The 21,221-nt window shown below is 36.7% G+C and overlaps 1 protein-coding gene across 3 annotated transcripts; it reads left to right on the forward strand.

The window, feature by feature from the left end:
- Positions 1 to 172: 172 nt before the first annotated feature.
- On the forward strand, positions 173 to 21,135 carry LOC123870717. 3 transcript variants are annotated; one of them, XR_006797131.1, is made up of 9 exons: positions 173 to 632; positions 8,469 to 8,607; positions 9,045 to 9,141; positions 9,400 to 10,198; positions 12,962 to 13,066; positions 18,201 to 18,266; positions 18,913 to 18,996; positions 19,329 to 19,400; positions 20,215 to 21,135. XR_006797131.1 is itself a non-coding variant. In XM_045914095.1 (9 exons), the coding sequence occupies exons 1-9, from the start codon at positions 422 to 424 to the stop codon at positions 20,236 to 20,238; spliced, it is 1,602 nt and encodes a 533-aa protein (XP_045770051.1). In that variant the 5' UTR covers positions 173 to 421; the 3' UTR covers positions 20,239 to 21,135. The 3 variants fall into 3 exon arrangements, 2 of the variants coding, with proteins under 2 accessions (XP_045770051.1, XP_045770052.1); XM_045914095.1 differs by having other exon boundaries at positions 19,324 to 19,400; XM_045914096.1 differs by having other exon boundaries at positions 174 to 620; positions 19,324 to 19,400.
- Positions 21,136 to 21,221: the final 86 nt, after the last annotated feature.

A 21,221-nucleotide genomic window follows, 5' to 3' on the forward strand; every position in this document is an offset into this window, starting at 1 on the left:
CTAATGTTTTCAATGCATTGTGCATTGCGCAACCTGCAGAACTTAGATTCTGGTTAGATCAAGTTTAATGCCTGTGGTGCTAGATGGTAAACCATTATAATATTGTATATTTTAACGTGGACTAAGACTATCCCTTAAAAATGGTTTGGTTGTAACTTTGTTATCTGTGCGCACTAAATTCTATATTGTCTCTGAGCTCAAGAGGCCATTTTTCTGAAAAAGTGTGAAGTGGGGAAGGGAAAAAAGGCGAATACATGTCAAATATTTCAAGGCTGCAGTGTGATGATTCTAATTTTTGCAAACGTGATAGCGATCTCAACAAATAATTTCACAGCCCTCCGCTACGGTGTTGTGTTTATGGACAACCTCGCGGCTGTCGTGAGTGATCATAACAAAGGTTGATGCGAAATCGACAAAAAAGATGGGTTATTATTGTACAGTCCCACAATGCACTTCGCTCGCCGGCAAGACTAAAAACGTAAAGTTCCACCGTTTTCCTCGCGACGTAACGATGGCTGATAAGTGGAATAACATACTGAAACGCGGGAAACCGTATACAAAATACTCGAAAGTATGCAGCCTCCACTTCACCCAAGCGGATTACAATGCCACAACAATGGGTAAGAATAAAGGTATTTGGGTTTTTCCATGTCTGGCTAATATATTTTAGAATTTATCACAAGTTTTCACTCTCGGATGAGTCATGGTTGACGTTACGCGATTTTTTTGCGTCAGGGAAAACACAGCGCCGGAAATATATGAGAGACCGGATTTTGCATATAATCGCGTAAAAAACTTCGGCAGTGCCCTTTATCTTGTACGTTTGACATTCAGAAGACCTATTTTTTATTTGTAGCATAAATTTTCGTCAAATTACGCTTTTTTTTGCGAAAAAATATGCACGATGTTTCATCATTGTTTAAGTTAACTTTTCCTGTATTGTTGCTGTTAAAATACTGCAGTTGAAACAAAAAAATGTTAATTTTCCTTTGAAATCGTAACATTCGTAACAGAATGATGTAAGCAAATAGAAAAATAGCAGTGATTGTTTATAAACAAAAGTTAGGCTTTTACTTCTGTACTTTGGATATATTATTTAAGATTTCGAACTTTATTACTTAATTTTCAAAATCTATAAATAATAATCTTCATTCTAGTATTTGGCAGGTCTTAGACAAGTACATACAAAGTTTATTTCCACCTGATTTTTAGAAAGTTTAATTTTAGGTTTAGTAGTACCTATTTTCGTTAAAGGGTTGGCTAATAGACCCTAGCATCATTGTAAGTCGTAACCTATAAGATCTTTTATGATTCCTTCCGATCATTGGTCACCCTCCTATATTCTTATATACCAAAATACCTTGTGATTGCCAAAAATTATAATCAACTATACAAAACCTTTTTTGTCTCAGCAGATTCTGAATTTTTTATTGAAATATAATGTTCAATGCCACATTTTAAAATAATAAGTACTTAAAATTCACCTTCAACAATAAATGAAAGGTGTTTTTGTAACTTTCTTGTAACATGTATATGAAGGTTTTTCATTTAATTTTTGGTTCAAAAAATTAACCAACTGAAAATTTTAGGTTATTTCAGAACTTATTGTCTGCTTTGTTAATAATTTTTTGGAGTATTTTCCTTGACTACATTTTAATTTAAGTGTGTGATTCTTTAAGTTAACATTGGAATAATTTACAAAAAAGGAATATTTTGATATCATGATTAAAAGTGAATGTAGTTCTACAATTTTGTATGAATATTTAAAAGTGAATCACAAGTCACAACTCACAAAACTTTAAAGAAGTTAGAAGTTTTTATTCTAGTTTCTATTTTTGTATTGTTTGTATTAATTAAATGCAATGTCCATATTTTTAGACTTATATTTCTTGCTTTCGCCTGTGACTTTGTTTTCATTTAGGTTTAAGCATAAAAGTCCTGTGGGAACTCTTTATTTTTCGAGGATAAAATCTATCCTATGTCTATAAATATGTGAGTGGAATAACTTAAACCTATTCTATGTTTAACAAGGGTGCAAGCAATCCTGTGACAAATTATATCAAGATATACATATTATTTAGTGTGAAAACTAAAAAGGCAATATACTTAGAAACATATATTATAAAAATGCATACAAATCCATACAAATATTATAAATGTAAACCATCTCTTTGTTTGATAGGTTTCAAGGCCCACATAATTTGGTGTAGAGATAGCTTGAATGCCAATGGATACTTTTTGTCCTAAAAAATCAAAAAGTTCCCATGGAAATTTTAAAAAAACTTAAATTTATGTGGCCGTCCACAAGTTGTGGGCTTCATTTACTTGATACAGACAGTTTGCTCTCTGGAGATGGACATAGGCTATTTTTTACCCGTCTGCTGCAAAGCTAAAAGGAAGGGTTAGGATTTCAGCAGTCTATGTATGTATGTATGTATGTATATATCCAGATTCTGTGTGTTCCACCATAGCACCTAAACTACTGGGCGGATTTTAATGAATGAGTCAAGCGAGTGAGCTTTATCTTGTTATCCTTAAAAATTAAAAATCCTCATAGGATTTTTAGCCTATCTAAATCTTTACAGACAAAGTTATAGGCATAAAAAGTTAAAAATAAAAAAGTTTGGGCACAGCAAATGTTTTATTTTTAATGAAATTAAATAAATACTAATAGTAGGGTTATTAAACTATAAACCAAAATATTATATAACTATGGGGAAAATTGAATTAGTAAACAAGTAAATTCCAATACAATATCTATTCTGCAGACCACCCACTAAGCAATTTTTATGGCAAACAGATTACAAAGGTTAAAGTTTATAAGGTCTAGCTGCAACTGTTGTATATGAAGCAAACTTTGTTTAGTCATACATGATAAAATATCTGGTAACTGTATGTTATAAAAATTACACTCATTTCTAAACTACACTGCAATTATTACAGTACAATGAATTTTATTGCTGCTTCACATTATTCATTTTCATGTCCTGAACTGTAAACTTTTGTAATGGAAATGTGAACAGTATTTCTATTTCAATACAGTGTGAATTCAGACAAATAGATGTATGTCCATTGCTGGACAATTTGAACTCCACTGTCTTATGCCATTTCTAACTAGTGACTCGTCTCACTGCAACTAGTTTTATATTGTCAGTCCAGCTAACACAAGATCTACTAAGTACATTAGATAGATAGAACACTTTATTGCACACAAAAACACATGTAAAGGAACACAACACAGAAAGATGAAAACAGAAAAAAACAATTGTGTGCAAAGGCGGCCTTATTGCTCGGAGCAATCTCTTCCAGATTTGGTCAGAAGGACATTATTATTATTTACAATACATTCCGGTTAAAGGTTGATTGCTTCAGCACTTTGAAATTCCAACACCCAACCACCTCCACTCCAATTCAGCACCTGAAATAGGAACCTACTATATTACCTCAAGCTGTTTCTGATATAAATGGCTTTGACATTCTGACCAGCAGATGTAAACATATAGGTAAATTTTATTACATTATGCTGTGTGACAGACGGACGGACAGAGCCAGGAGTCTAGCAAGTGTAAATTAAAAATCTATAACACCCCCAACAAGATGTGAAGGATTACAGTAACTAGAAAAGAGCTGATAACTTTCAAACAGCTGGACCGATTTTCTTAGATTATAGCTAAGAACACTCTCGATCAAGCCAACTTTCAAACAAAAAAATCTAAATTAAAATCGGTTCATTAGTTTAGGAGCTACGATGCCACAGGCAGATACACAGATACACACGTCAAACTTATAACACCCCTCTTTTTGGGTCGGGGGTTAAAAAGGGCAGGATAAGAATATGCATAGAAGCTGACAAAAATATTCTTCACTATCTAATCAAATACAGAACAATATGACATAACATGAAAGATTTTGAATAAAAACATTAACTTAGAATTTTGACAATATCTTACATTACATAATTGATAATATTTGGATATATGCAAGATACATGTAAATTGTTTTATCTGACCTTTCTTTTTGTATTTATACATTGTTCAAAATTCTATTGATTACAAAAATCATCACATCACACTTCACACTAATATTATAAAGGCGAAAGTTTGTATGTGTGTGTGTGTGTGTGTGTGTGTATGTTTGTTACTCCTTCACGCTAAAACTACTGGACGGATTGGGCTGAAATTTAGAATGGAGATAGATTAGGTATACTCTGGATTAGCACATAGGCTACTTTTTATCCCGGAAAATCAGAGTTCCCACGGGATTTTTAAAAAACTACATCCACGCGAACGAAGTCGCGGGCATCAGCTAGTATGTTGATAAATCTTTATGAAAGGCCCATTTTTAGGGTACAGTAAAGGAAGGAACCCCACAACTAACCCAGTAGCTTCAAGTCGAGAATGAGTGGGCATTTTCTAGGCAAGCGCGCTCCATCTTAGGCTGCATCATTACTACCAAGTCTAGTCTATATATTTAAAAAGTAATCCTTAACATGATACAGGGCCTGCAAGAGCCCACCACACCTGCCAATCCTTAATCTTAACATGCCTAACCCATCGATATGAATGACCTAACCTTATATTTTCGTCTATCTATCCCCCTTATGTTTTGTCTGTCTGTTTGTAATCAAAACTGTGTAATTGGACTATGTGTGTTTGTGAATATTACGGAGAACTCTCAAGCATGCAGGTTTCCTCACAATGTTTTAAAGCAAGACACCTACTTAATTGCTTAAAATGCACATGATACCTTCGAAAAGTTAGAAGTGCGTGCCTGGGATCGAAAAACGACCTCCCGAATAGGAAGCGGTTGACTTTATCACTAGGCTATACAGCTTTTATACTTGAACACATAGTTGTAAAATTGAAAATATATGTTACTAGAGGATGCCCGCGACTTCGTCCGCGTGAATTAAGATTTTTGAAGATCCCGCTGTCTATATCAATCAATAGCATGGACGCAAGCTACCTCGGTACCTTTCATTTAAATCGGTTGAGCGGATGGGTTTTTAGGAATCCCCTGGGAACTCTTTGATTTTCTGGGATAAAAAGTAGCCTATGTCCGTCCGCGGGATATAAGCTAACTCTGTACCAAACATCAGAATCGGACTGTTGGGCCGTGAAAAGGTAGCAGACAGACACACTTTCGCATTTATAATATAAATATGGATTATTGTAAGAAATATTCATGGCTTGTAACATAATATTAAAATGGTTAAAAGAATAAAAACCGCGTTTCCTGACTGAATCACCACTTTAATCTTTGAGCAAAAAAGAAACTCGCATTCCTTTAAAAGTTTAAAACGACATTTTTGTAATTAATAATTGCAAATGATCGGATGTTACCGTCACACAACTAAAATCATTTTTGCATGTGTGACTAACATGGTCATACATTCCGGCCTTAGTACGTATGTAATAAACGTTTAAGAAACTGTTTATGTTTCACGCTAATTTTTGTAATAAATATTTACAATAGAATAACAGGCATGTTGACTGTTTAGTGATGGCTTGCGGATCCCAAATATGGTCGCCACTATGCTGCCGTCCTAACGAAGAGAGCAATAACTAGGTTTCGACTACTTTCGAGATATTCGCGGTTATGATTAGCTACTTACAAATCGTAATATTACATATTGCAGTTTTGATAACCAACAGAAGTGAAACTACTGAAGATACAAAAAAGACGTCTAAGGCGAAAATATAGAGCTCATTTTCCTGATTACCCTAACGAAGAGAGCAATAACTAGGTTTCGACTACTTTCGAGATATTCGCGGTTATGATTAGCTACTTACAAATCGTAATATTACATATCGCAGTTTTGATAACCAAGAGAACCGAAACTACTGAAGATACAAAAAAGACGTCTAAGGCGAAAATATAGAGCTCATTTTCCTGATTACGGATATGGTCTTAAGTCAATTTGCCCAAAAACTCGACTTATTGCACTCTTTGTTAGGACGGCAGTATGGGCCTGATAAGAAAGCTCAAAGTCACTCAGTCCATGCTCGGAGTGTTTCTAGTCTACACCAATTCACAATTGAGGAGATCTGCACCTCGATTGCGGTAGAATGACAGTTACAATGTCACAATCGCAATCACCTCAGATTGGTTGACGGTCGCTCACTATTGGCTACAATGCGTTGTTGCAACTAGAATAGCATAAAAGCCAATAACAACAACTGCGATTGTAATAATGATTGATGCAGATTTTGCGGAATCTAGTGACTGGACAACCAGGCGGCTCGATTGCGGTAAAATGACGGCTACAGTGCTGACGATCGCAATCACCTCTGATTGGTTGCCGCACACGCGCTATTGGCTGCAATGCTTGTTGCAACAAGAATACCGTAAATTCAGCCAATCAAAACAATTGCGATTGTAATGATTGATGCAGGTTTTTCGGAATTGTCCTACTGAGTAACCGATATAGTTCAAGAGTTTCGAAGCTGAAGGAGCAATGAGTTGGAAATGGTCATTCGTAGAACCGATAGTCTATAGACAGATGTCCAGCTTTGGACGTCAAGCGGTTGAAGTGACGATGACGACAAGAACAGATAGAGTGCTTGCGTTGTTGCAGTTCAAAGATTTGGACCTCTAACTTTAGACCTCTAACTTTTCGGAACTTGCCAGCCGGTCTGTTTGCGCCAAGTACTAGGCTATAAATTAAAAAAAAATTGACCTTTGATATAATTATTGTGTGTCATATTTTAAGCAATAATCACAATGTTTATAAATATTTCTTTGTTTTCTAACGTCATCCGGACGTGGTCGGATTTCACGAGTTAAGAGGCTACGGCTGATTACGGCTGCAAAGATCGGCACATCTTTTTTTCTGAGTTTTTTCTCACCTTAGGGTCAATTTACATTAAAAGCGAGAATACAAACGAGCGAGGACATTACAACCGAGAATGCGTGCGATTTCGCGAAAATTTCCGCGAATTTCTTATCTTGGTAGAAATACGCCTTGTGTGGTAGAGATCAGAGATAGAGAGCATTAACTTACGCCTGGACAGTGTAAGCTTCGCGTTAAGCGTCATATACATGCTTACAGCGTCAGTATACAATCTCTCTCTGCGCGTCGTATTCTTCATTGGTAAGGGTCGTCACCTGTTTCCATTAATCACATAACGATAGAAGGTTCCCTGACCTTGCCGCGTATTTTAGGTTAGTATACACTATACAATATAAGAAGGATATACATAATAACCGTAGGAGAATCAGAGTGACCGACATAGCTCAACGAATTAGCCAGCTGAAGTGGCAGTGGCCACGTTTGCCACAGAACTGATGGTCGCTGGGGCAGACGTGCTCTGGAGTGGAGACCGCGTTGATACGCGTTGATACTGGGCTTGCTGATGCAAGCCCAGTGTGGGACGACCTCCGACCCGCTGGACTGACGACCTTAAGAGGATAGTGGCCAGTGGAAGGCAGAGGATCGTGTGTGGTGGTGCGCTCTCGGGAAGGCCTATGTCCAACAGTGGAAGCAAACAGGCTGATTGATTGATTGATTGATACAATATGAGGTACATTATAACGACGAGGAACGACGACTGCAGTTTTAACTGCGCAGGCAAGACGGAGCGTTAGTTACAGTTATGAAAAGTTTATAACATGTTTATGATGACGCGCAACTTTGCTCCGGATGTGACCTAATATAACATACACATAAATATTGGGAAAACCCTCACGCATCATAGAATTGTTTATACATCCATGAATTGGTGCAGGCATGATAAACAAGGGAACAGATAAACTTTGGATATTTGACATAACAAGTATTTGTTTACAATTATTATGTAGGTACTTTCTTCAAATGTATTCCCAGAAGTTAATTTATTTTTATTATAGCTCAGGTACGAATTACAATGTACAATGTAGTTCAATGTACATAAAACTTAGATACACTCACTATAAACGGTGTCGTTGGTAGAGTGGCCAACTTATTTGGCTGATGATTTCATGACCCCATGGTTCGAGTCCCAGTCGGGTCAAAAAAAGAGATAGGGCTCAATTATGAACACGCGGTTATTTGGTTTCTGTCAAGAAATTAGCAACTAATTAGCACCTTGAAGTTCGGTTATCGAGCTTAGTGTTCACAGTGTTAAAACTTGCAAAAGTCGCTGTCCATGGCAATTTCCGCAAGTTTTACTCGCCAAAACTGAGCTAAACTTATCTTGCTGTGTTCATACGGTTCAAGTGATTTGCCAGAGCTAACTTCTACAAGTTTTCTTGCCAGTGGACTTTGCCTTAGATTCACTAACTGCAGCGTAAAGACTTCAATTTCAAAGGCGTCAATTCAATTCAATTCAATTTTCTCGCTGTAAGATCGCAAATGCATCGCTCAATTTATAAAAGTGTAACGGTTCTACTTTCTGTAATACTGCATGTAAAGTAAAATAGAATTCAGCTCATGTTTTTTCATTGATTGAAATCCCTGTTAATACATTGATGTTCTCCATTTTTTCCAGGACAATGGAAGACCCTGTCAAAAGACGCGATCCCGTCACAGAATCTACCCAAGCTGAACCCTGATGGCACAGTGATGGTTATCCGTAAGAGTCGCACAGTCAAATACAGGGAGAGCAAAAAAGAGGACCAATCTATTAGGTACAGTATTCAATCATTAAAGTAACAATAAATGCAGTCCTAAATGTTTTACATATTATTTAAACCCACGTAAAAAAAATTGACAACGAAAAACAGCATATAAATAATAAATTAGTAATGTAACCTATTGTGTCAAAATCCAGCAGTCTGCTTTACCTAATACTCAAAAGTATGTATGTAGATAAAAAATGATATTATTCAATTTTTTTCAATTTATAGTCAGGATATTCAGATATGAGTAAGTACATAAATTCACTCCAAAATCGGTTCATTAGTTTAGGAGCTACGATGCCACAGACAGATACATAGATACACACGTCAAACTTATAACACCCCTCTTTTTGGGTCGGGGGTTAAAAAATAGAGCGTGCCATAGACCATTGTTTGTTTTTGCCAATACCTGTCATAAAAGTTTAAGTGGTATAAAACTATTTCAGCTGCAAATCAGAGAAGTGGTCAAGTTTGAGCCAGACACCCCTGCCATTGCCTCTGACACCATCAGAAGTTCTATCGCCGGAGCAACATGAAAGTAATGTATGTTTTGGCATTTTCATATTATGTGTGCATAATTTAATTCATGTACGATTAGTGAGTGCACTTAAAAACGTAATCATTTTGAGCATGCCTCCTTTTCAACAAATGTATTTCTGAATGGCTAGAAAAAAAAAGACAATAATACAGCTCTGTCACTCTGTTTCTTGTGGCTTGATCTCCAGTGGGTACCGAATTTCATAGTAAGCATTGAAGTACATTGTAATGAATAAGTTGTAAATGAATATTTTTTTCTTCCAGCTTAACTACCGGCTCCATACGTTGAGCTCGATCGCGAGCTCCATAGCGCCACAGAATGTACCCCCGAGTACACCACACAACCACATTCAAACCATACAGAAACCGGGTACTCCACACAGCAGTACACCACACAGCAGTACTTCACACAGCAGTACACCGCACGGCAGTACACCGCACGGCAGTACACCGCACGGCAGTTCACCGCACGGCAGTACACCGCACGCTAGTACGCCACACAACCAAACACAGACTATACAAAAACCGAGGAAACAGGACGCGATCATGCAAACAGATCCAGTGAACTCAGAAGAAGACGACCAGCAGAACAGTTTCAGCGAATCAGAAAAGTCGTACAACGGATCATACGGCCAGTACAGCGAGGCGAAGAAATACGAGATGCCAAAAGACTTCTCCAAAACCACAGAAGATTACATACCCCAGACTAACGAGGAATATAACAAGGAAGCGGAAAAGTACGCTTTAGAAAGGAAATCCCACAACGGCTACGACAAAATGGATTACCCGAAACAAGTCGTCGAAAATGGATACCAGAAAGCGGCAGATGTGTACACTTTCACCGAGAAAGAGTACCAGAGACCTGAGCCGTACAGTTACTCTTCGTCCTATCAAGACAGCGTGGAGATATTGAGGAATCAACAGCACAATTTGCAGATCCTACAGGAGCAACACAGGATCACGGAGAATCAGAATTTTTTTAACGAAAGCCATATAAAGCAGGAAATAGATTTTGGCAATGAAGAGGACAAATTTCTGTACGAACGGAGTAAGGAGCAGATTGGTGAGTGTCTTAATTAGCTACTACATGATGCATGTGGCTTCGTCCGCGTGGATTTAGGTTTTAAAAATCCCGAGGGAGCTTTTCGATTTTCCGGGATAAAAAGTAGCCTATATGTTAATCCAGGGTATAATCTATTTCCATTCCAAACAGCCAAATCCGTCTAGTAGTTTTTGTGTGATTGAGTAACAAACATCCAAACATCCACACTTTCACATTTATAATATTAGTAGGATTAGTAGGATTTAGATTAAAATTAAAAACACATGATAATAATAAACAAGAGGATGGCAAATAAATTAACGATGAACAAAATATACTTCTTTATAAAAAATACAAAATTACGGGTATCCGCCAAGTATCTTCTTTTTATAATTATTTTGACTTTTTTAAAACTAGTTGATGCATGACGTTTTTAGTAAGTTGAATATTTTCAACTTTATATTTCCTAACAATCATCTTCATCGAAGCTAACAATGCAAAAACTTGTTTAAATATAACGAGGAAAACATACATTTATGAATAAATAATACGCTTTTAGGGTACCGTACGTTATGTTTGAAAACGGAACCCTTGTAAAATCACTTGTGTTGTGTGTCACTTTTTTAGGGTTCCGTAGTGAAACAAGGAATATGCAGTTCCATTCAGTCTGTCTGCCTGTGAGTCACGGCCATTTTAGAAAGGAACTATCAGAGCTGTAAAGTTGTGTGACGCACATAGACGCACGTACCTATTGTTCACGACAGGTCGACATGGCAATCAAAGTATGAGGCGTGGAGATGCCCCGCGCACCTGCACGTCACGGGGGTGTGTGGGGCGTCCTCACCCTGATCGCCATGTCGATCTGACGCGTACTTACACATTCAGACTGAAAATAAAAACAGGCCAAGTGCGAGTCAGACTCGCGCACTGAGGGTTCCGTACTCGGGTAATTTTCAGACATTTTGCACGATAAATCAAAAACTATTATGCTTAAAAATAAATAAAAATCCATTTTAGAATGTACAGGCAAAGCCCTTTCATATGATACCCCACTTGGTATAGTTTCTTACTTTGGAAATTAAAACACATTTAAATTATTTTTTCTGTGATGTAACCACAAATTCACGGTTTTCAGATTTATTCCTTTACTTGTGCTATAAGACCTACCTACCTGCCAAATTTCATGTTTCTAGGTCAACGGGAAGTACTCTATAGGTTTTCTTGACAGACACGACGGACGGACGGACGGACAGACAGACAACAAAGTGATCCTATAAGGGTTCCGTTTTTCCTTTAACCTACGTACGGAACCCTAAAAATGGCACAGCCTCTAGAGTGAGACATGGTTGAAGAGTTATATTGCATGCCACTCCATGGCAGATTGTAGTTACTGTAGCCATAAGCATAACATCTATAGTACTCCTCAATCTATGCAAATAAATGAAATGAAATTGAAAGTCATCCCTGCTGCCTAGCCTTGAGTCATAAAACAGTTCATGTCAGCGTGTTTAGTCAGTACAGATTTCCTGTCATGTGCATTATCCTTATGATCGCTGTATAAATTATGTGAATAAATTAAAATGTGATAATGGTGTTAATCAATTTTAGCGTGACATATCAATATGAGCTGTGAAAAATTACAAGAGCTGGTTTATTTTTATTTTTTAATATCTGAAATTAAAATGATGGAGATAATAAAAATGCGTTTTTCGATTCGAATTTTTTGTCAGAATCGCATAATGATTGTAACACAAAACGATCGAGTGGCGTTGTATTGCTCTTATACCCCTCAAAACGAATATCTATACATATAATAAAATTGTAGAAAAGTGGTGTCTGTACAATGGAAATATATAAAAAAAAGTAGCAGGGGTTGTTATTATATCGATGCCGAACCCGAAATTGTAATTAATTTTTTTTGTCTGTTTGTCTGTGTGTTTGTGCACGCTAATATCAGAAACGGCTTATTTGACTTAGATACGGTTTTCACTAATATATTGTAGTAAGCTTCACTTAACACTTAGTGTTTATTTCATGTCAATCGGTTCATAAATAAAAAAGTTATGTCAATTTAAAGAATCACGGCGAACATTTTTAACGTACAGAGTATATGCTGCCCGAAAAGTCACTATTCCACGCGAACGAAGTCGCGGGCACAGCTAGTAACTAATATCGCTGGTTTACTGCAATTCAAGAAATCGTACAACAGGTGCACTTTATAGCAACTTTCATAGTTGAAGACGATAGTTCATAGTTTTAGTTCTATATCGTCAAGACGAGTTCCACTCATAGAAATGGTTTTTTTTTGCAGTTAATCAACGCTTATGTACACTTTAAAAGGTCTGCATTTATTAACATCCAAATCATTATCACCAAAATATTATAATTGGTGAAATATGGATCAGTCAGTGAAAGGCTAGGGCTTTTTCTATACTCAGACTAGCGACCCGCCCCGGCTTCGCATACTAATATGGTGTTATATTTCAAAAGAATACACCAGCGTTTTCGATGAAAGCTCTCAGCCGGCTTTGATATCTTCCGACATCTTGAACAATTCACGTCATATTTCAACAAATTAACACAAAACAATATTGAATAAACTGTATGAATAAACGTTCCTGTTGAATCACTCTATCTTCAGATGAAAACCGCATTAAAATCTGTTGCTTAGTTAGTGCTGTAGTTAGTGTCTAAATGACGGACGGGCAGACGGTGGGAAGCGACTTTGTTTTATACTATGTAGTTGTAGATATTCAAGTTTGAAGAAATTCTGAACGTTTTTAGATGCGGGCACAATGTACGAGAGCCAAAGAAGGGCGTTGGAGCAGCAAAGATTAATGGATCAGATCCAGCACCAGGTCAAACAGGAGGAGCCAGAATCCCTCACTGGTAAGTGATTTTTTCTTTTTGTTTTTAACTCCCAACCATAAAAAAAGGGTTTTATAAGTTTGACGTGTGTATCTGGCATGTGGTCTGTGGCATCGTAGCTCCTAAACTAATGAACCGATTTTAATTTAGTTTTTTTTTGTTTGAAAGGTGGCTTGATCGAGAGTGTTCTTAGCTATAATCCAAGAAAATCGGTTCAGCCGTTTGAAAGTTATTAGTTCTTTTCTAGTTACTGTAACCTTCACTTGTCGGGGGTGTTATAAATTTTTAATTTACACTTGTAAATTTATTTATTCACTGTATACGCAAATACAAAGCGGTGATAGCCTAGCCAATATAGCCGCCAAATACAACAGTTCCTTTAAGTTCGCCATCTTTTATAGGATACTAGCTTAAGACCGCGACTTTGTCCGCGTGGACTGTAAAAATTTCAACCTCCTATTTCACCCCTTTAGGGATCGAATTTTCAAAATTCCTTAGCGGATGTGTTCGTCATAGTAGCTATTTGCATGCCACAGGCTGATATCGGTTCAGTAGTTTAACAGGACTCTCTCCGTCACTTACTCCATACAATCGTAGTTCCCATTTCATTTGAATATTAAGCAACCAAAGTCCATGAAATTTTGCAGACATAGTCTAGAAACTAATATCTGTGTCTGTGGTGTTTTAGATTTTTCTAATAATATGTAGTTATAAAATTACAGGGGCTCAAAGATTTGTATTTTTCTTTAAAAAAAGGCCCAACCTTGTGCTCGTTTTTCTAGACAATGGAGCAATTTAATGAAATTTGGAAAAACCACAGACCTAGAAAATTTAATGAATATTATTGTAGTAAAAAAATTATCGTTATATATTTTATATTGTTATAATTGTGTGGGAACTACGAAAACCAGAAATTACACCCAGAAATCTTGAAAATTTCGTGCTGTCTCGATTTGTGCAAGCGGGGTGGTGAAGTGCGGGGGACGACACGTGAAACTGACAGAAACTGACAGTCTAAACACACGGGCCACATTTAGACTGCACCCAACTCCAAACTTGTCGATAGGTCTAACTAAATACACTGGTACATTTCAACTTGCGTTAGACGTATGCGTTACCTACCGTTATGCGTAGACGTTGCCTGTAGATAAAAATATGTCTCATGTTTGCTGGCAATAGCGCATGCATCAAACCCTGCAAGTTGCAACTCTCTTGCAACCTATTCCTCACGCAATACGCACAGCTTTAATATTATAATTTTTGACAATGTATACTATATGTAATGCCATATCACAGGTCACTCTCTGATTTATTGCTAACAATTTACTTCCAAATGCAAAGAAATCTAAGTGTGTTGAATTCACACTGCCCAATACCAGGACCTTAAATGACATAAGTTCATTGATAAATAATCATATGTTGAAAATAAAGGAGAACCCCGTGTTTCTCGGTATAATGTTAGATGGAACACCCACATATCAACACTTGATGGTAAACTCAGCTCTGCTGCTTACACTGTTAGAAAAATTCGACAGGTACTGACGTGGAAACTGCAAAAATTGTATATTTTGCCTATTTTCACTGTATTATGTCTTACGGACTCTTGCTATGAGATAAAGCGGTAGATATTGAGAAAAAAATGTATTACAGAAAAGGACAGGACGTGCAATTTATAATTTAAAACCGCGCGCTGCCATACAATAAAAATATAAGGAAATAAGTACCTTATCTATTATCTTATAGTAGCTTTTAAATATATTTACAACTAGCTAATGCCCACAGCTTCGCTCGCGTGGATTTAGGTTTTTAAAAATCCCGATCCTTTCATTTCCCAGAACAAAAGTTGCCTCTCCGTAATAGCCGGTCCCCGGGATGCAACTTGTTTCTGTATCACGTAAGAATATTTAAACGGATGATCCTTTTCAAATCCCGAGGGATCACCAGGATTTAGGAATGCAATTTCTTACAGCATCAGGGTTGAGGTCAACGACAAAGTGTTTACTTGGTATAGATACCTTCAATATCAATTAATAATCGACACTTTTTAAATCCCATTAGCTTTAGTAGTCAGGTCCCCTGCAACATCAGGATTGAGGAGTTGGAATCCAAATTTTTTATTGAACAATGTCGCAAACTTTCTTTATCGATTAAAAAAACTACCCAAAATTACGCAGTTAGGTTACCTGCCAAATTTCATGGTTTTGAGTCAACGGGTACCCTAGAGGTTTTCTTGACACACACGACAGACAGACAGATAGACAACAAAGTGATCCTATAAGAGTTCCGTTTTTCATTTTGAGGTACGAAACCCTAGAAAACGTAGGAACGGCATTCCGAACCAGTGGTAAATTTTTCTGACCATCCAAAAACACTTTGAAGTTTACCTAAAAGTTTACAGGAATAAAAATTTATCATTGTATTCCATTCCATTTCATTCTATTCCATTCTGTTCAAAGATAAATAGATAATAAAAATATTTGTCACCGAAACAATAATTTACGATACATCAACCAATATCAATTTTACTGATGACAATCTGACTATTACCAAAGTGAACGACTACTATAATATCTATTATATACGACTAACATAATATGTATTATAAATTGTGTGCCGTTTGCATTCTCACTAGGTTCTCATTAAGTTTGTTTTATTTGGTTAAACTTTCTGGCATTTATATTATTATGACGTTTAATTGGCAAACAGTCTGTTTATTGGCTCAAACTCAAAATTTCAGCCAATCACAATAAAGAAAATATTGTAATAATGATTGATGCAGCTTTCTGTAATTGAAAACAAAATATTTGACATTAACTTGAATGTGACAGTGTTTTCCGAATAGGGTTGCCAGAGGCCCCGTATTTTACTGGTTACCCCGTATTTCAGGATACAGAAACCTGTAATTATGAAAATAAAATACGGGGCAAATAAAACTAAATATTTTTAGGGTTCCGTAACTCAAAAGCAAAAAAGAACTCTTATAGGATCACTCCGTTGTCTGTCAGTCTGTCAGTCTTTCTGTCTGTCCGTCTGTCCATCTGTCCTTCTATCCGTCTGTCATGTGCTCATGAACAAATATTAGTATTTTCAATTTTCAAAGTAAGATAACTACATATATCAAGTGGGTTATCATATGAAAGGGCTTTACCTGTTCATTCTAAAACAGATTTTTATTCATTTTTATGCATATTTTTTTAATGCATAACAGTTTTTGATTTCTCGAGTAAAATGTCGGAAAAAATACCCGAATACGGAACCCTCGGTGCGTGGGTCTGACTCGCACTTGGCCGGTTTTTTACAAATTCAGCAGGAGCTGGCTGGCGAAATCAAACACTGACGTTATGTCCAGTAGAAAGAATATTTTCCTTTTGCGGCAATGCGTAGCCGAAACCCACTCGATATTGATCATGGTCGTAGCCAAGGCAGCGGGGCTTGGTTTGAGGATGTAAGCCTTTTTTATACAAGTTAGCCCGTGACTTTAATCTTTTCTAGTGGTAAGTGATGATGCAGTCTAATTTCTTGGCCGTTATGGCCATAGTAACCATATAACTAGCCATGACCGAAGCCTCCCATCAGACCAGAAATTTAGAAATGGCGACTGCGCCTGGGAAGCCGTCAAAAACCTAAGCCTAAAATAATACTTACACTATTTCTTGCATTTGCTTACCAATTTTTTTTGGAAATATATCAAACATTTCGCGCTCACTTCACTCGCGCTTTGAATTTGTATTACTTGGTGTAAACCCCGCAATTTCGTTTGCATGAATTTAGATTTTTAAAAATTCCGTGGGGGATTTTCCGGGCTAAAAAGCCGCCTAAAAAAAAATGTCTGGGATGCAAGTTACCTCTGAATAGTAAGTACCAAAATTTTGGTAAAGAAGATGGGCCGTGAAAGGGTAACAAATAGATAGGCAAATAGATATACTGTCGTATTCGTAATATTAGTATGGATAGGAAGCTTTAAAAATATAATCTTGCTATGGCTAAACTCGTTTCCCTTTCACTTTAATTTTTTCTGTATTGAACCAAAAACACTTACGCTCACTGCGCTCGCGATTTTTTATTGTTGTATTTTATCTCACTGTCAAATTGAAAGGCGAAATTCCACTAACCAGGTAATTAGCCCATAAAGTTGAGCGAATGTTTTTTTCCTCATGACAGGATTCAGTTCCGGCCCTGATAAAACCTCTCCCGCAATCGATTCCTGGCTACGGCCATAGTATTGATACTGTGAAGGTGGAATTACAAATTAAATGTAATTTTAAGTTAAAATGAAAAGATTGTATGCATGAAATGTATAACATTTTGCTTTACAAAACTTAAGAGTTTTTAAAAGCTATTTAAATAAATAAATCTTTTATTTAAAACCACATTGCAAACACAGTTCACCAATCAAGACACGGCAACATACGGAGAAAAAATACAAAACTTACAAATAAACTGAAATATCTAAATAGGCTTTCCATGCATTTCAGAGAGAACCACCGCCTATTTCTTTAAATACTTCAAATTTTCAAATTTCTTCAAATCTAAACCCCGTATTTTTGATGGTGGTAGCCTGTAAATCAAAAAGAGGCAGGTGGCAACCCTACTACTTCCTAGACAGAATTTAAAAATTGTTTTCATTACTCGGTATGCCTACTGCCATAGTGTGACAGAAAGTGTGACGGTAGTTGTGACCTCTGATTGGCCGACTCTCTTTCACTATTTGCTAAAATTGATGATTGCAACAACAATTTTTTCTTTTTTGTAATCGAAAACAGAACACGGACGTCAAACAGGTTGACTAATTGCAATCATTTCTGACCGGCTAACATTGTTCCGCTAGTGGCTCAAACTCACTGTCGCAGCAAGAACATGGTAAATTCAGCCAATCACAGCAATTTCAATTAGTTATCACAAATGTACCGATCTAGGAACCGAGAATGCACGAACCAGGGCAGACAGAGATAAGAACAATAATATCATACGTAGGAAATCGACGGGGGATCGTTGACAACGATAGCCTTAATAGATCTGTCAGTTTTACTTTTATTATACAGATAAGGTACTATTATTTTACAATACCATGTTGAATTATTAGTATATAGGGGCTTAAGAATATAAATGTGATGGATTGCAAAAGTTTATAATGTGTTTCTTTTTATTTTTTAAGGTCGTGAAAACGTTATGCAACCACAGGGCAGTCCTTACTACTCAAATGCACCCAGTAATGTTACAGGTATTTAATAGATTTCTAAAAATTTCTTGATCAGCAACCGCCTGAGGTTTTGCTCGGCGGAAATATAATCTTTGTTCCCTATCCCGTGAGAATTTCAAAAAATCTGGCCTTATTCCTTGCCTAGATTTCACAAGAAAACCTCTGTGCCAAATTTCAGTTTTTTAGGCCCTAGGGTTTGAGCTAAGGATTAATAAGTGAGTCAGGACCTTTTACATGTAACTAAATGATGCCCGCGACTTCGTCCGCGTGGATTTAGGATTTTTAAAATCCCGTGGGATTCTCTTTGATTTTCCGGGTTAAACTGTATGTCAATTACCAGGACGCAAACTACCTCTGTACCAAACTTCATATAAATCGGATAAACGGATGAGCCTTCAAGAATCCCGTGGGAACTCTTTGATATTCCGAGATAAAAAGCCTATATCCGTCCCCGGGATGTAAGCTAACTCTGTACCTTTCATCAAAATCGTTTAAATTGTTAGGCCGTGAAATACGGCCGCATTTATAATATTAGTATGGATGACTGAAAACCTTGCAGATATCACTGCAATAAAACTTGCAGATAACACCGCAATTTTGTGCAAGCGGCTTACTTCTCAAAGTTTAATACTAGCAGTGGACACGACCTAACATTTGACTTTCTCAGGTGGTTACTACGACCAGCTGTCGAGACCGGGTCCGGAGTTGCTGATCGCGAAGCAAAACGCCTTAGCTGCGCACACGCAACTATGTAAGGTTTTATTTTATTCATTACGTGCTGATTCCAGCGACTTCGACCGCGTGGATTTAGTTTTTAGGGTTCCGTACCTAAAAAGGAAAAATGGAACCCTTATAGGATCACTTTGTTGTCTGTCTGCCCGTCTGTCGTGTCGTCTGTCAAGAAAATCGAGAGGATACGAACAGGTGTATCACCTGATGTTAAGTGCTTACCGCCACCCATGAACATTTGAATTTTACAGCACTTGAAACTTGTTGATCGCCCCTTGAATAAGCTCATGTTGAAATCTAGTAGGACGCTTTTGCCAAGAAGGTCAAAATAATCAGCAATTTGTTTCAGGGCAGAATATGAAGCGGCCTTTTTACTACAGTGAGGGCGCACACTATAACACGCCTCAGCTGTTGCAGAGATATGAGGTAAAGTCATAGGGTACAATCACGAATATATATTAAATCTGGATCGAGCGCTCCTAATACCTACTTGAAGCAAACTATTCCACTTCAATTGGCGTGTTCGACATCAGTAGTTCCTTCCAGGTCAGCCCGCTTCTATCACAGACTGAATCATCACTTACCACCAGGTGAGCAGTCAAGGAGTATCTTGTATCTGAATTTAAAAAAAAAGTGTACGACGTCGCGTTCTCGCTCGGCAGTCGAAGTGGAATAGATATAAGTTGATATTTGCTTCAAATAAGTATATCGAGTGCTTTATCCATTGATTGGTACATTATATAGATTCATGGGTAGAAAGCAGTTGGCATAGATTATAGTTATTACTATTTTTGTGTTGTCAGTCCTGCTATTTGCGCTTGGCCATTATCAAAGAGATAGTGGCCAAGTTTCCACTAGCAATAAAATATGCGACTCACTTGCACTATTTAAATCGCAGCAAGTCAATTTCTGCAAGTTATATTGCTAGTGGGCACTTGGTTAAGGCTCTAGCTCTTATACACATGCAAAATTAATTCCTGTATATCCGTGACTTTGTCAGTGTTGATTTAGATATTTTTTTAAAATATCTTTTTATCTTAGATTAATAATCCGTAATTTTCCTATGTGTAATAATGATAATCCGCAATATTATTCCGTATTTTTCCAATAATTATGGTAATAATTTTCTTCTAAGTAAAAAATAACCTTTCAATAACCTACAAAATATATAACACTGATGACTTGATTGACAAGTAATTTTGCATAATCAGTAAACAAAAAAATATTATTTTATTTTCAGGACCTATCCAGAATCCTACAGTGATGAAAGACATTCCAAAGTTATTAAATACAAATATATTATTTTATATAAAAAATAAATACTTACTAAAATCTTATTTCTCTAAGCGACGATAATCTCTTGGTGATTTACTTCTTTTTTTTTTTTTGTTTTAATATAAAACTGTAAATATTTATTATCTGTACTCTATATTGTAAAATTATATTGAGTCTGTTCGGCATGGCGGCAATTTTGACTTTGACAAATACAGATTATAATTTTATATTGAGAGATTAGTTTTAAAAAGTGTCAAAATTCAGATTATGTACGAGATTAGTAACTAACAACCAACCCTGGGAACGAACCGATGTTTTGAAGGACGGTCGTAGATGCCTGCCTGGCTAAGTTTGGCCTGATCTGGTCATTTGACTCAGTAGGTGTTTGCGCCTTACGGGAACCTCTTTTGAACCGCTTGATAATATGTTCTATACGCGAACTATTATGTTAACATAGGGCCCTAGCACTCATGATTCTTTAGCATAAGTGATCGGCGATTTTGCGACGGCATCGATTGCTGCATCCCGCTTTGACGACTTTCTGCGTTCGATCGCTGAAATAATAAATAAATTGACTTGACCGCTGCGACTTCGGACTGCGAAGATTGTATGTGTGCGGAGTGGAGCGTAGAATCGCGGCATCGAGCAACTAAGTCGCCGATCGCTGATGCTAAAAATATCGTGTCTGCTAAGACCCTTATGTATTGTTAAGTAAGGTTTAGTTGTTGGTTACTGATTTCTAATTTCAAAATAGATATTAGATATTAAAAACAAAGTGTAAAGAAATAAGGATAGATGCTAAACTAAGTCTGTGCAATATTGTGTCACCAAAAATGAAGTACTCTTATAAAGATTATCTTTTAAATAAACTAAATATTTTTTTTTATTTAAAAACCTTTTATTTATATTGCACAGACTAAACTCGAACTTGTTGCCTGTATTTTTTTCAGATTTTATTCCTTTGCATTGCAA

This window comes from Maniola jurtina, chromosome 13 (assembly GCF_905333055.1).
Source record: "Maniola jurtina chromosome 13, ilManJurt1.1, whole genome shotgun sequence".
In the NCBI taxonomy this organism is placed as follows: domain Eukaryota; kingdom Metazoa; phylum Arthropoda; class Insecta; order Lepidoptera; family Nymphalidae; genus Maniola; species Maniola jurtina.